Source organism: Aptenodytes patagonicus, chromosome 26 (assembly GCF_965638725.1).
Source record: "Aptenodytes patagonicus chromosome 26, bAptPat1.pri.cur, whole genome shotgun sequence".
Classification (NCBI taxonomy): domain Eukaryota; kingdom Metazoa; phylum Chordata; class Aves; order Sphenisciformes; family Spheniscidae; genus Aptenodytes; species Aptenodytes patagonicus.
In genome coordinates this window covers 1,601,866-1,616,922 of record NC_134974.1, presented here as the reverse complement: position 1 = coordinate 1,616,922, position 15,057 = coordinate 1,601,866, and the positions used below count along the sequence as shown (strand labels likewise).

The 15,057-nt window shown below is 53.1% G+C and overlaps 4 protein-coding genes and 1 long non-coding RNA gene across 5 annotated transcripts; 2 read left to right on the top strand and 3 right to left on the bottom strand.

Moving 5' to 3' along the window:
- Positions 1 to 1,504: 1,504 nt before the first annotated feature.
- LOC143171072 (claw keratin-like) lies at positions 1,505 to 2,254 on the bottom strand. The gene has a single exon (XM_076359829.1). The coding sequence runs from the start codon at positions 2,252 to 2,254 to the stop codon at positions 1,856 to 1,858; it is 399 nt and encodes a 132-aa protein (XP_076215944.1). The 3' UTR covers positions 1,505 to 1,855.
- Positions 2,255 to 4,253: 1,999 nt separating this feature from the next.
- Positions 4,254 to 5,003, top strand: LOC143171086 (claw keratin-like). Its single transcript, XM_076359847.1, has one exon. It carries the CDS (start codon positions 4,254 to 4,256, stop codon positions 4,650 to 4,652), a length of 399 nt encoding a protein of 132 aa, XP_076215962.1. The 3' UTR covers positions 4,653 to 5,003.
- Positions 5,004 to 6,787: 1,784 nt separating this feature from the next.
- On the bottom strand, positions 6,788 to 7,537 carry LOC143171075 (claw keratin-like). The gene has a single exon (XM_076359832.1). It carries the CDS (start codon positions 7,535 to 7,537, stop codon positions 7,139 to 7,141), a length of 399 nt encoding a protein of 132 aa, XP_076215947.1. The 3' UTR covers positions 6,788 to 7,138.
- A 1,999-nt stretch (positions 7,538 to 9,536) lies between these two features.
- Positions 9,537 to 9,935, top strand: LOC143171102 (claw keratin-like). The gene has a single exon (XM_076359865.1). The coding sequence runs from the start codon at positions 9,537 to 9,539 to the stop codon at positions 9,933 to 9,935; it is 399 nt and encodes a 132-aa protein (XP_076215980.1).
- A 1,295-nt stretch (positions 9,936 to 11,230) lies between these two features.
- On the bottom strand, positions 11,231 to 14,119 carry LOC143171138 (uncharacterized). Its single transcript, XR_012997141.1, has 2 exons — positions 14,080 to 14,119; positions 11,231 to 11,457 (listed from the first exon to the last, which is right to left on the bottom strand). It is a non-coding gene; the product is annotated as an uncharacterized LOC143171138 (long non-coding RNA).
- Positions 14,120 to 15,057: the final 938 nt, after the last annotated feature.

The following is a 15,057-nucleotide window of genomic DNA, read 5'->3' as shown; positions in this document are numbered from 1 at the left end:
CTTGCAGAAGCTCTTCCAAATCCTCTGCAAAACCAGCATGCCTGGCCTCACCCCGCTCTTACTGGCTTGTTATTGGTCACATTTGGAGGTCCAGGGAAATGGAGGGACCACCACTGCCTGTACAGGGCTGCTGCCAGATGCGGGCCATGCCCCTGTGCCCATCTAGAGGTGGGGTGCACTGGGAAGGGGTAAGATAGGCACAGCGACCTTTCCCAAGTTTCCTCTCAGAGCCATGAAATGGCCATGGGCATCCAGTCACATGAGGGGCAAAGCTCTCTGAGCCGGAGGTTGGACTGCCTACCCTCCTGAGGTCCCTCCCTTCCCCCACTCTCTTCTGACCCTGTGATCCCAGCACTGCAAGGTGGTCTTGGACAGAGACAGTTCCGGCCAGAGCCATCAGGACGGGCAGTGTGGCAGCACGTTGGTCACTGTTGAGGAGCTCAGGAAAAGATGTCTCATCCACAACTGTGAACACAGGGGATGGGAAAAAAGGCAGCAAAATGGCAAGAGCAGGCATTCTTTTTTTCCACTGCCTGAACTGAAGCTTGCACGTCTTCTCTTCCCCTCGAGGATGTTTCCATCTCTGCCCGTCCCCACGTCTGGCCAGGTCCCCCTGCACTGACTCTCGGCCGTCCACCAGGTCGGGGCTCACGTGGTGTCCCCTGTGTGTCTGCTGAGGGCACAATGATGGACGGGGGTTCTGGTGACCCCGTCACGGCTGCTGTGAATGGGTGCTTTGCGGGTGTGTGGCAGTGTGAGCTTCTTTGTGGGCTGGTGTGTGAGGAAGGGCAGCAAAGGGCCAGCAAAATGTGGTCCAGAGCTCCGGGCTGTGGGAAGCTCTCCTGTCATTCCTGGGCAGAGCCGTGTCCCCAGGCAGCGGGTGGGTGACACAGGGAATGCCAGAAAGAGCTTCTGCTGAAGCAGTGGGGGCAAGACGGGGCCAAAAGTGCTCCAAGGAGCAGTGGAAGACAGAGGAAAGACAGGACGAGGAGGTGGTGCGGGGCTGCAGGAACGTGGAAGGGATGGAGGCAAGGCGGTGCCTGGGGGTTGCTCACCCTCTCCCCTGTTGACCCGTGGCCTCCCAAGTGGCTCTGAGCTGGACCTTTGCCCTTGGGGTGGCTCCATCGGCGTCCCAATCCCCACGGTCCTGGGGCTGCACGCAGCCCAATCGGAACGGCCAGGGTGAGCGGCAAAGTTACTGTGGGGCCCAAAAGCTCTTTTTGGGCTGCAGAGTGCAGGAGCCCAAAGTGGGGAGAAGACAGGGAGGGCAAAGAGGAAGAAGCTCTTGTTGAAGGAGATGAGCACGGCCCCTGCTGCAGGTGACCATCTGGTGTAAGGACGTGCTGCTGAGGGTAGGCAGGAGGAAGCGAGGCAGCTCCCGCAGGTCACCCTGGCGAGGCGCCGGGTGGATGCTGGCTAGGACAGCCCAGGGATCCCAGGCTGCCAGCTGGGATATTGGGTATGGAGGAAGGAAGAAGAAAAACCATGGGTCGACATTGCGATGCAACAGAGCTTTTATTGCAGTTCCAGGGGAGGAGGGAGTTGGGAGAAGAGCAGGGCCCTGGCCAGGGCCTTCCCCTGTCTCCCGGCAGTGGGCAGAGCTACAGTGAGCATGAGGCGTGCCGCAGGAGCCGGCACCCAGCGCGGGTCTCTGTCATCAAGGGGCATCAAGTCCTGGAGTGAAGCTCAAGCGGGGCAGGAAGAAGGCAGAGTTGGGCACCAAGCAGGCGCGAGGCGTCCAAGCTCCGTAGCCCAGCAATGCTGAAGGGACGTCCTTCCTTTGGGCGACATGTCAGGATGTGCCAGGGGCTTTTCCGGAGCTCTCCTTCGCCTGTGGCCGGACCCAGTGTGGGGCTTAGCAGGGCCCGCAGCTGCCACTGAGGTACCTGTGGCCTCGGCCCCAGCCACCATATCCGCAACCCCCAAAGGCTCCATAGCCCCCATAAAGCCCATAGCCCCCATAGCCTCCAAGGCCTCCATACCCCCCATAGCCCCCTAAGCCTCCAAATCCGCCACGGCCTCCAAAAGTGCCGCCATAGCCCCCTCCAACACCGGGGAATCCCGCCGAGCCAACAACGCTGTACTGCGGGAAGGAGCTGAGGATGGGCCCGGGGAAGGTGACCACCGAGGCCGGGGGCTGGATCACCACCGTGGAGTCAGGGCACTGCCGCACGCAGGGCTCGTTGGTGCTGTTGGCCAGTGGGGCCGGGGCGGCCACCCCACAGGAAGGGACGCACAGGCTGGAGCAGGACATCCTTCAGTTCAGGAGGTGAAGCTGCAAGACAAGGCAGAGCTCTGGCTCAGTGCAAGGCCTGATCCCAAATCCCTCCTGGCTCTCTTGCGCTTGGAACCTGTGTCCCAGGACATGCTCTGGATGACCTCAGGCAGTCAGAGCAAAAACACGTTCCAGAGTTGAAATGCTGGTTTAGACCCCTTGCTCCCCTCATGCTCCCTGGTTCTTGCTCGCCCATGGGAGTGAGGAAAAACTCCCTCATCCAAAGCAGATGGAAAATCACCGAGCTCCCAAAGGACTTGAGTCCATTGGTAAACTCAGGGCATGGTACCTACCAGTTCAATTTTCCATCCTTTCCACAGCTCTGAAACAGTCCCGTCACATCCTAACTATGCACTACGAAAGAGTGGTGGAGCCCAGAGCAAAAGGTACCTTGAGAAAGCCACGGCTGAGGAAGGAAAGATGGACGTAAGGCTTGGACTTACCACAGTGATCAGGAGAGTCAAGTGGAGGAAGCTGGATAGAGGGCTGCCGAGCCCTCAGCTCTTTTATACATGTCCCAGACTGCCCCGGGCATCGACCAAGGGGGCGGTTGCAAAAACCCCGGTTAATTATGACATCAAGCAGACAAGCTTCACGACACAGATAGTGATGTGAGACAATTATATGCCTCCTCACTGGGGACACTGGCGTGCAAATGTGCCCTGGAGAAGAAAGAGGTGATGGGAGGGACAGACCGTGACACATCATTGCATGAAAGACGAGGCGCTGCTGTAGCTGAACTTGTGGCACCAATAAACCCTGCTCTGCCCCTAATCCCTCACTTTGCTTACATGGAAGAATCCTGAGCATCTCGCAGAAGATTGCTGTGCCCAACCACGCCACACTCAGCAGCAGTCCAGCCACGCACTCAGAGCCAGCACTGCCCAGCACACCTGTGCCCATGGGGAGCGTGGCCATGTGCAGCCGGGCTCTCCGTGGGTGCTTGGCCAGCCTCTCCTGGCACAGCCCTCAATGCCCAGCTAGGTAATCGAGTTCCCCCAGAGAGGGCTCGGGGAGGACCATGCTCACAGACACGTAGCTGAGGGAGCTGAGAGTGTCTTGGTCCTGTTCCTGCCCTCCTGCTCCTCCATGGACATGTCCCCTATCACAGGTCCCCAGTGCCTGAGCCCACTGTTCTCCCACCCGCATCTGTGCCAGCACTGTTCATAGGTGGAACTCCATCCGACACGGGACCCTTCTCCTCTGCTCTTTGCATGACCATCAAGTGAATTGGGGAGCGAAAAATCAACAAGCCATGCAGTGGCAGGTAAATGTCCAATGCTTAGGGATGCCCCTTGCACCTGGGACTGCGCTCTGCCCAGTCCTTGCCAGCATGGGGTCACAGCTGGCATTAGGGAGCTGCCCTGAGTTGCTGGGATAGCTTCTTCCTTTGCCGAACCTCCTGGTGCCTCTGTTTACCAGCCTGTAAAAGGGAGGTAATGACAGGCGTGATGGCTGTGCACAGGATTGCAAAGCACTTCTGCAAGATGCTCAGGACTCTTGCGCATAGGCAAAGTAGGAGGATTGGGGACAGAATCGGGTTTATTGGTGTTGTGTGGTCAGCTACAGCAGCAGCACCTTGTCTTTCATGTAATGATGTGTCACGGTCTGTCCCTCCCATCACCCCTATCCTCTCCAGGGCACGTTCACACGCCAGTGTCCCCAGTGAGGAGGCATATAATTGTCTCGCATCACTATCTCTGTCATGAAGCCTGTCCGCTGGATTTCATCATTGCCCGGGGTTTCTGCCACCGCCCCTCTGGCCGATGCCCCGGGCAGTCTGGGACATGTATAAAAGAGCTGAGGGCTTGGCAGCCCTCTATCCAGCTTCCTCCACTTGACTCTCCTGATCACCCGGGTAAGTCCAGCTCTTGGAAGCCTCTTGGGGATCTCTCCCCGACTCCCTCGAAACAGCCCCTTCCCTGCACCCTTGCCTAATCATCGGTGCCTTTTCCAGGACTCCTTGCCTGCCTGAAAGATGTCCTGCTCCAGCCTGTGCGTCCCTTCCTGTGGGGTGGCCGCCCCGGCCCCACTGGCCGACAGCGCCAACGAGCCCTGCGTGCGGCAGTGCCCTGACTCCACGGTGGTGATCCAGCCCCCGGCCTCGGTGGTCACCTTCCCCGGGCCCATCCTCAGCTCCTTCCCGCAGTACAGCGTTGTTGGCTCGGCGGGATTCCCCGGTGTTGGAGGGGGCTATGGCGGCACTTTTGGAGGCCGTGGCGGATTTGGAGGCTTAGGGGGCTATGGGGGGTATGGAGGCCTTGGAGGCTATGGGGGCTATGGGCTTTATGGGGGCTATGGAGCCTTTGGGGGTTGCGGATATGGTGGCTGGGGCCGAGGCCACAGGTACCTCAGTGGCAGCTGCGGGCCCTGCTAAGCCCCACACTGGGTCCGGCCACAGGCGAAGGAGAGCTCCGGAAAAGCCCCTGGCACATCCTGACATGTCGCCCAAAGGAAGGACGTCCCTTCAGCATTGCTGGGCTACGGAGCTTGGACGCCTCGCGCCTGCTTGGTGCCCAACTCTGCCTTCTTCCTGCCCCGCTTGAGCTTCACTCCAGGACTTGATGCCCCTTGATGACAGAGACCCGCGCTGGGTGCCGGCTCCTGCGGCACGCCTCATGCTCACTGTAGCTCTGCCCACTGCCGGGAGACAGGGGAAGGCCCTGGCCAGGGCCCTGCTCTTCTCCCAACTCCCTCCTCCCCTGGAACTGCAATAAAAGCTCTGTTGCATTGCAATGTCGACCCATGGTTTTTCTTCACCCTTCCTTCTTCTTTCTCACTTCCTTCAAACCTCAGGACGTGTCGGTCTGGGCTCCTTGATTCTCCCACGATAGTGCCCTTGGAGCATTTGGGCACTTTGCTCAGTGTGCTACAACTGATGATGACAGTCCCAGTCCCAGCTGGGTCTTGCAGAGCACATCCCACTGCGCTTCCTCTGCTCTCCCACCAGCAATAAACGCAATACTTTCTCAAAGCCCACTTTGAATACGTGAAAGTGCCATAGGTGTCTTGCAGAAGCTCTTCCAAATCCTCTGCAAAACCAGCATGCCTGGCCTCACCCCGCTCTTACTGGCTTGTTATTGGTCACATTTGGAGGTCCAGGGAAATGGAGGGACCACCACTGCCTGTACAGGGCTGCTGCCAGATGCGGGCCATGCCCCTGTGCCCATCTAGAGGTGGGGTGCACTGGGAAGGGGTAAGATAGGCACAGCGACCTTTCCCAAGTTTCCTCTCAGAGCCATGAAATGGCCATGGGCATCCAGTCACATGAGGGGCAAAGCTCTCTGAGCCGGAGGTTGGACTGCCTACCCTCCTGAGGTCCCTCCCTTCCCCCACTCTCTTCTGACCCTGTGATCCCAGCACTGCAAGGTGGTCTTGGACAGAGACAGTTCCGGCCAGAGCCATCAGGACGGGCAGTGTGGCAGCACGTTGGTCACTGTTGAGGAGCTCAGGAAAAGATGTCTCATCCACAACTGTGAACACAGGGGATGGGAAAAAAGGCAGCAAAATGGCAAGAGCAGGCATTCTTTTTTTCCACTGCCTGAACTGAAGCTTGCACGTCTTCTCTTCCCCTCGAGGATGTTTCCATCTCTGCCCGTCCCCACGTCTGGCCAGGTCCCCCTGCACTGACTCTCGGCCGTCCACCAGGTCGGGGCTCACGTGGTGTCCCCTGTGTGTCTGCTGAGGGCACAATGATGGACGGGGGTTCTGGTGACCCCGTCACGGCTGCTGTGAATGGGTGCTTTGCGGGTGTGTGGCAGTGTGAGCTTCTTTGTGGGCTGGTGTGTGAGGAAGGGCAGCAAAGGGCCAGCAAAATGTGGTCCAGAGCTCCGGGCTGTGGGAAGCTCTCCTGTCATTCCTGGGCAGAGCCGTGTCCCCAGGCAGCGGGTGGGTGACACAGGGAATGCCAGAAAGAGCTTCTGCTGAAGCAGTGGGGGCAAGACGGGGCCAAAAGTGCTCCAAGGAGCAGTGGAAGACAGAGGAAAGACAGGACGAGGAGGTGGTGCGGGGCTGCAGGAACGTGGAAGGGATGGAGGCAAGGCGGTGCCTGGGGGTTGCTCACCCTCTCCCCTGTTGACCCGTGGCCTCCCAAGTGGCTCTGAGCTGGACCTTTGCCCTTGGGGTGGCTCCATCGGCGTCCCAATCCCCACGGTCCTGGGGCTGCACGCAGCCCAATCGGAACGGCCAGGGTGAGCGGCAAAGTTACTGTGGGGCCCAAAAGCTCTTTTTGGGCTGCAGAGTGCAGGAGCCCAAAGTGGGGAGAAGACAGGGAGGGCAAAGAGGAAGAAGCTCTTGTTGAAGGAGATGAGCACGGCCCCTGCTGCAGGTGACCATCTGGTGTAAGGACGTGCTGCTGAGGGTAGGCAGGAGGAAGCGAGGCAGCTCCCGCAGGTCACCCTGGCGAGGCGCCGGGTGGATGCTGGCTAGGACAGCCCAGGGATCCCAGGCTGCCAGCTGGGATATTGGGTATGGAGGAAGGAAGAAGAAAAACCATGGGTCGACATTGCGATGCAACAGAGCTTTTATTGCAGTTCCAGGGGAGGAGGGAGTTGGGAGAAGAGCAGGGCCCTGGCCAGGGCCTTCCCCTGTCTCCCGGCAGTGGGCAGAGCTACAGTGAGCATGAGGCGTGCCGCAGGAGCCGGCACCCAGCGCGGGTCTCTGTCATCAAGGGGCATCAAGTCCTGGAGTGAAGCTCAAGCGGGGCAGGAAGAAGGCAGAGTTGGGCACCAAGCAGGCGCGAGGCGTCCAAGCTCCGTAGCCCAGCAATGCTGAAGGGACGTCCTTCCTTTGGGCGACATGTCAGGATGTGCCAGGGGCTTTTCCGGAGCTCTCCTTCGCCTGTGGCCGGACCCAGTGTGGGGCTTAGCAGGGCCCGCAGCTGCCACTGAGGTACCTGTGGCCTCGGCCCCAGCCACCATATCCGCAACCCCCAAAGGCTCCATAGCCCCCATAAAGCCCATAGCCCCCATAGCCTCCAAGGCCTCCATACCCCCCATAGCCCCCTAAGCCTCCAAATCCGCCACGGCCTCCAAAAGTGCCGCCATAGCCCCCTCCAACACCGGGGAATCCCGCCGAGCCAACAACGCTGTACTGCGGGAAGGAGCTGAGGATGGGCCCGGGGAAGGTGACCACCGAGGCCGGGGGCTGGATCACCACCGTGGAGTCAGGGCACTGCCGCACGCAGGGCTCGTTGGTGCTGTTGGCCAGTGGGGCCGGGGCGGCCACCCCACAGGAAGGGACGCACAGGCTGGAGCAGGACATCCTTCAGTTCAGGAGGTGAAGCTGCAAGACAAGGCAGAGCTCTGGCTCAGTGCAAGGCCTGATCCCAAATCCCTCCTGGCTCTCTTGCGCTTGGAACCTGTGTCCCAGGACATGCTCTGGATGACCTCAGGCAGTCAGAGCAAAAACACGTTCCAGAGTTGAAATGCTGGTTTAGACCCCTTGCTCCCCTCATGCTCCCTGGTTCTTGCTCGCCCATGGGAGTGAGGAAAAACTCCCTCATCCAAAGCAGATGGAAAATCACCGAGCTCCCAAAGGACTTGAGTCCATTGGTAAACTCAGGGCATGGTACCTACCAGTTCAATTTTCCATCCTTTCCACAGCTCTGAAACAGTCCCGTCACATCCTAACTATGCACTACGAAAGAGTGGTGGAGCCCAGAGCAAAAGGTACCTTGAGAAAGCCACGGCTGAGGAAGGAAAGATGGACGTAAGGCTTGGACTTACCACAGTGATCAGGAGAGTCAAGTGGAGGAAGCTGGATAGAGGGCTGCCGAGCCCTCAGCTCTTTTATACATGTCCCAGACTGCCCCGGGCATCGACCAAGGGGGCGGTTGCAAAAACCCCGGTTAATTATGACATCAAGCAGACAAGCTTCACGACACAGATAGTGATGTGAGACAATTATATGCCTCCTCACTGGGGACACTGGCGTGCAAATGTGCCCTGGAGAAGAAAGAGGTGATGGGAGGGACAGACCGTGACACATCATTGCATGAAAGACGAGGCGCTGCTGTAGCTGAACTTGTGGCACCAATAAACCCTGCTCTGCCCCTAATCCCTCACTTTGCTTACATGGAAGAATCCTGAGCATCTCGCAGAAGATTGCTGTGCCCAACCACGCCACACTCAGCAGCAGTCCAGCCACGCACTCAGAGCCAGCACTGCCCAGCACACCTGTGCCCATGGGGAGCGTGGCCATGTGCAGCCGGGCTCTCCGTGGGTGCTTGGCCAGCCTCTCCTGGCACAGCCCTCAATGCCCAGCTAGGTAATCGAGTTCCCCCAGAGAGGGCTCGGGGAGGACCATGCTCACAGACACGTAGCTGAGGGAGCTGAGAGTGTCTTGGTCCTGTTCCTGCCCTCCTGCTCCTCCATGGACATGTCCCCTATCACAGGTCCCCAGTGCCTGAGCCCACTGTTCTCCCACCCGCATCTGTGCCAGCACTGTTCATAGGTGGAACTCCATCCGACACGGGACCCTTCTCCTCTGCTCTTTGCATGACCATCAAGTGAATTGGGGAGCGAAAAATCAACAAGCCATGCAGTGGCAGGTAAATGTCCAATGCTTAGGGATGCCCCTTGCACCTGGGACTGCGCTCTGCCCAGTCCTTGCCAGCATGGGGTCACAGCTGGCATTAGGGAGCTGCCCTGAGTTGCTGGGATAGCTTCTTCCTTTGCCGAACCTCCTGGTGCCTCTGTTTACCAGCCTGTAAAAGGGAGGTAATGACAGGCGTGATGGCTGTGCACAGGATTGCAAAGCACTTCTGCAAGATGCTCAGGACTCTTGCGCATAGGCAAAGTAGGAGGATTGGGGACAGAATCGGGTTTATTGGTGTTGTGTGGTCAGCTACAGCAGCAGCACCTTGTCTTTCATGTAATGATGTGTCACGGTCTGTCCCTCCCATCACCCCTATCCTCTCCAGGGCACGTTCACACGCCAGTGTCCCCAGTGAGGAGGCATATAATTGTCTCGCATCACTATCTCTGTCATGAAGCCTGTCCGCTGGATTTCATCATTGCCCGGGGTTTCTGCCACCGCCCCTCTGGCCGATGCCCCGGGCAGTCTGGGACATGTATAAAAGAGCTGAGGGCTTGGCAGCCCTCTATCCAGCTTCCTCCACTTGACTCTCCTGATCACCCGGGTAAGTCCAGCTCTTGGAAGCCTCTTGGGGATCTCTCCCCGACTCCCTCGAAACAGCCCCTTCCCTGCACCCTTGCCTAATCATCGGTGCCTTTTCCAGGACTCCTTGCCTGCCTGAAAGATGTCCTGCTCCAGCCTGTGCGTCCCTTCCTGTGGGGTGGCCGCCCCGGCCCCACTGGCCGACAGCGCCAACGAGCCCTGCGTGCGGCAGTGCCCTGACTCCACGGTGGTGATCCAGCCCCCGGCCTCGGTGGTCACCTTCCCCGGGCCCATCCTCAGCTCCTTCCCGCAGTACAGCGTTGTTGGCTCGGCGGGATTCCCCGGTGTTGGAGGGGGCTATGGCGGCACTTTTGGAGGCCGTGGCGGATTTGGAGGCTTAGGGGGCTATGGGGGGTATGGAGGCCTTGGAGGCTATGGGGGCTATGGGCTTTATGGGGGCTATGGAGCCTTTGGGGGTTGCGGATATGGTGGCTGGGGCCGAGGCCACAGGTACCTCAGTGGCAGCTGCGGGCCCTGCTAAGCCCCAAATATCCATGGAGTTCAGGGCTGCATCTGCCCTCGGTCTCCACAAGTAGCAACTCTTGTCTTCTACCACCAGATGAAGAACAAAGCTTTCAGCCCCTCTTTAGGCTGTGGCAAAGCAGCTACTTGAACTTTATGGTCCTTGCTTATTTGCACAGAGTAACCTTGCAGATCTTCAGCTGGTCGTTTTAGGTTTTCCAGCACTGCCTCCAACAGCTTCCCTCTATCTGCGATACAACGAAGCTGTACTCATCCTCGGATGTTTGTGTCTCCTGCTCTGCCCAGCTCTCAGACTCCCATCCTGCAACAGGAGGTGGGCTTCTTTGGAGTGGAGCCCTGGGTTGTGCCTTGCTGCAGCCTTATGATTTTCATTTTTCCAAGTCGTTGTTTCTGTGTTGTTTTGTTTCTTGCTGACACTGTCTATTGCATTTTCCATCCACATTAAAGAATCTGCATTGCATGAATAATTTTTTTTGGTCTGAATTTGTTCTTCACTGTGGCTGGAATTATGTCTATAACTGAGCGATGATGTGAAATGTTAGATGGCAATTCATTTGCTAAAAACATTTGTGGAAGCTCTGAATTTCTCTTAGAAAAGACTTTTGAGCTGCAAGGTAGGGAAGTTACTAGTAAATATTAGCTTCATCACAAAAGACATTTCAACGGTGAAATACCACTTTCTGTTTTGTGAGGTCTATAGAGGACTGAAAACTAAACTAGTGGCGTACTTCTTTCCCATTCATACTCTGCAACCTGTTCTCACCAGTCAGTCATGATGCTCGGGGTGATGCACTGAGCATGCACCCTGCAATATGGCTAGTGCATTCATGAGTGTTGTCATCTGGGGGCAGCCTGAGGGCATCTTTCCTCCTGTGACCTCAGGGAATCTCTGCACAGTGTGTCAGAGGGCCGTGTGTGGGCTGTGCATTTCTCCACCCTGCCGGCTGCACTCAGGTATTCATGTCTTGCTTTGGACTTGGGGCAAAGTGCTGGAAAGCTGCTCTGTCCTGAGATGGACGTGGCAAATTTGGAGCTGAGCATTACCCAAGCACTTGCAGGGACTGCTGTTACAAGCGGCAACTGCCAGGGACTCAGGTTGGTCCTGGAGAGTGCCAAATGTTCAGCACATGTTTAATGACATTGCATAGAAAAGTATTCCTGGAATTTTGTGACATCTGCAGTCAAAGAAGAAACATGGAATACCTATGACCAAGGATAAATATACTATAAATTCAATTGATAAGGAAACAAAGAAGGAAATGATTATGTGGTAATGAAAACCAGAAGACATACTTTGGTACAGAAAATTTATTTGGAAAGAGACAGCTTTTCTACAATTCTGGAACAAAATTGTACAGAATATAATGACCATCTTTCCAGGAGTTCAGTGAGGCTCTGGCTAACCACCAGGGTCAAAGTGATGCAGTCTATAAAAAATGTTTTTTCTCCTTTGGTGCAGTTGCTGTGTGCAATTTCTAGCATCCTAAGTCACCTCTCTGAGTTCAGTGTCAATAATATAACTGAAATAAGACAAAGCACAATGTAAGCAGATGACTAAACTGGAAAGCCAGAGGATAACAGTTCTAAACTAAAGGCAGAATGAGAAAACGCACACATGAGCCTGCTTTTCACAGGTGCTGAGCATTTGCAGCTCTCAGTCTTTTCAGCTGGAGCCAGACAACACCCAAGCACTTGGGCTGGTGCTTATCAGCTCCACCCCCAATTTGCATCTTGAGTTTCCTGCTTCTTTAAATTGCTGTGTGCACACCATGGTAGAGCTTAGTATGTCCGCCGTTTTCCGGAGCGGTATGAATTGCATGGATGTGTCCATTGGGAAGAATAGGTGTAGGAGTACTTTGGGGCACACCGTGGCTCAGGTCGGGAAATGACCTGGGGGGCAATTTTCTCAATTGCTGCCTCCAGTCTCCCTGTCACCTCTGCTGGCAGAGGTGCTGTGGTGGGGGGCGCTGCCAGGGCCACCTCGGAGGGCTCTGAGGCTCCCACGACGGTTTGCTGCGGGTAAGTGGTGAGGATGGGCCCTGGGAAGGTGACCACGACAGGTGGTGGGTATATAATCACTCGGGAGTCACCGCAGGCCACAACGCAGGGCTCATTGTTGCTGGTGGCCAGGGGCTGGGGACATTTTGCCTCGCAGGGGTTGGTGCATGCCAGCTGGTCAGAAGCCATCGTTAGGCTGTGGTAGGGGAGTACCTGCAATTTATGTGCAGAATTAGGAAAAAAAAACCCACAACCCAACCCATGCACTTGGCTATTGACACTTCTAAGCTTGGCTGTAAGAGATCTTTAGACAGAAATGATTTGGATAAAGACAGCAGCTGAGCTCCTTTCCTTGTATCTGCCGCCTTTTACTTAGCCTGCATCTATTTGTCCTTTCTAATTTGCTGCTTTAAGCTTGCTCTCTTTACTTCTCTTTGTCTGGGAGCAAAAATCCTCCCCTTTCTTTGCATGCTGCCTCCAAAACAGACATCTGTTCTAAAATCTTCCAGTCCTTGTAATATTTCCTGGAGACAAGTTTGAACTTGTTCCCACAGCATCTCTTTTCCTCCCACACAAAGCTTCTCAGGGCAGTGCCTACATTCTGTGTTTTACAGATGGGGTGTAAGGGAAAAAAAATCTGGGTTTTCGATAGATTTGAGTGTTGAGTAATCTAAACAGATTACTAAGAAGCCTGCTTAATTTCCTATATTATTTTCCTTGCAGATTCCTCTTATTATCAGGTAGTAAAAGGTTCCACTAAAACACAGAAAAATTAAAGGCTAAGGATAAATGGGGGGTTAAAAATACTGGTTTAATAAGTAAGACACATCACTTAATATTTATATTGTGGTGCTATTGTCAACCCAAATATGAAATTTGCAGCTTCAGCTAGGGTACGCATGTTTAGTAGTGTTTATTTCTTTCTTCAGACGAAATCTTCACAGAAAAGCTATTTCTCCATGGTATAGCATCGCACTATTTTTTTTAAACTTGTAAATCAAAGATACCTTAAAGTGATGAATAAGGCAAAAGTATTATTTTATTCTCAGTTAAGTCCTGTGTGCTGCAGTATACTAGAGCTGCTGTCCTTGAGAACATTTGGAAGACGAGGACTAGGGGACACTGCAGCTTTGCAGTACTCCTTACAGTAAATAAACGGAAAATGCAGAAAGTTTCTAAGGCAGATGGTGGGTAACTTGGAGCTAACCTCTGAAATCTGCAAGTCTTATCTATGGAGAAGTAGTATACAGGATCCTAAAATATGTAGTCAGCAACACTTTCTACTAAATAAACTATTATATTGCCAAGCATAAAGTAAAAATATCCTGAAAGCTACTTTTCTCCACTTCAGAAGCTCAGTGCTATTTTGCACCAGGTGCTAGCAGCGTGCTGGCACAGGGGAATGGGTAGGGCAATGAGCTCTTTGATCTATTTACTTGTCTCAACTATGTTCAGAGGAAAGCAAAAGCATCCTCAAATGTATCATGCTGGGGAAAAAAAAAAGCAAAAAACATGCATAGCACTTTCCCCCAAATACCCTTAGGTTAGAACATAGCTTTGACCTAAAAAAATGCTTAATTTAATCTCTGTAAAAACACATAAAATACTAGCAAAGTTTTAGCAGTTAGAAATGAAAGCTTATTTGCACAGTTACATTAAGTAATAGTATCTAATCATCACTTGATGTGGCTTGTTGTGACTCCAATTAAATTAGCTAAGGATGGGCAGATTACGAACAGCAATGCTGCATGTCTGTAGACACACAGAGCTAACTTCGAGCAAGGATTTTACTTCAATAGTTATCTATGAAATCCCCCCACCTAACAACTGCTGAATCCCTTAATCGTGCCACATATGCAAAAACAATGCTAAAAACTATTCTCAGAGCTCTTCTGAAAATTTTTCAGAACTAAGAGATTGAAATTCCTTATTCTCCCATAAAATTAACAGCCCAAAGCAGTCTTGAAAAGCCCTTGCTTTTATTTTTGCATCCTTTATCCAGCATAGAAAACATCTGTAGAAAGATGCTTACTAATGTCTCTGAGAGCCAGAATATTTATGCAGGATTTAGTCCCGATTTTAACAAAATTCATGCTAAAGCAAAATTAAACTCAAGGTTTTTATAGTTGTCAAATCAGACTTACTCAGTGTACCGGAGAGAACAAGTCAAGAGAAGTAGTTAGAAACGCCTTGCACGGAGAGAGTATTTATACCCTTTCTCAGATTGCCTGGAGGAGCTGAGACAACCTTTGTATAAAGGGCCTTAATTACTTATGAAGCAAACTTTGTTGCATGTATTACTCTGTAGTTGCAGTAATTGTTTTGCTCACTGTTTATGATTATCTAAAGCTGAGTTAGGTAATAATACAAAATGCAGATGGTAACTTGCAAGTTCTTTTCATCTTGAAATTTCCTGGTTTTACTCCACTGGTTTCATTAAGAATTAAAAATACACTAAGAATTAATAGACTTCTGGTGACTTTGCTAAAAACATGACTGCACAGGGAGTCTCGGGTGTCAGTGGTACAGTGTGTCAGCACACAAGACTTACTTTCCTTATTGGAAATACAGGCTAACATCTAGCATTTGTCTCCATGCCTAGATAAATCTCTAGAAACACAGGGCTTGGTTTTCATCTGATATAATGTTAATGAAGTTTACAGGTGTGTTCTTACCTAAGCTGGAGGAAGTATCTGGTGCAAAAACTTTAAAGAGCAAAACTATCACAGAGTTATCTTTTAAATAAAAACGAAGCCATCTCCAATTATGAAGCTTAAAATGAGGAGTTGATTAAATAAATGTTTTACATATTTCATTCCACATGAGGTCAGAGCAGTCTAAATCTACTAGGATATTATTACCATTAACATAAAATAACTTCCATGTATGACATACTAACAGATGTTTGTGAACTTCTTTGAAATCTCATTTTCTGATGTCTCCAGAATATTCCTGATAAGCTCCACAGCCCAGGGGATCTTTAGGGGTGCCTCATGAAATAAGAATAATTATTGTAATAAATGCATCATGTCATAAACACCGTGGTGGTGGTTTTAGTTCATTTAAACATGCTTGCCAGTTTTATGCATGAAGCTTCCCTCCAGAGGGAAGAGTGAGTGTGG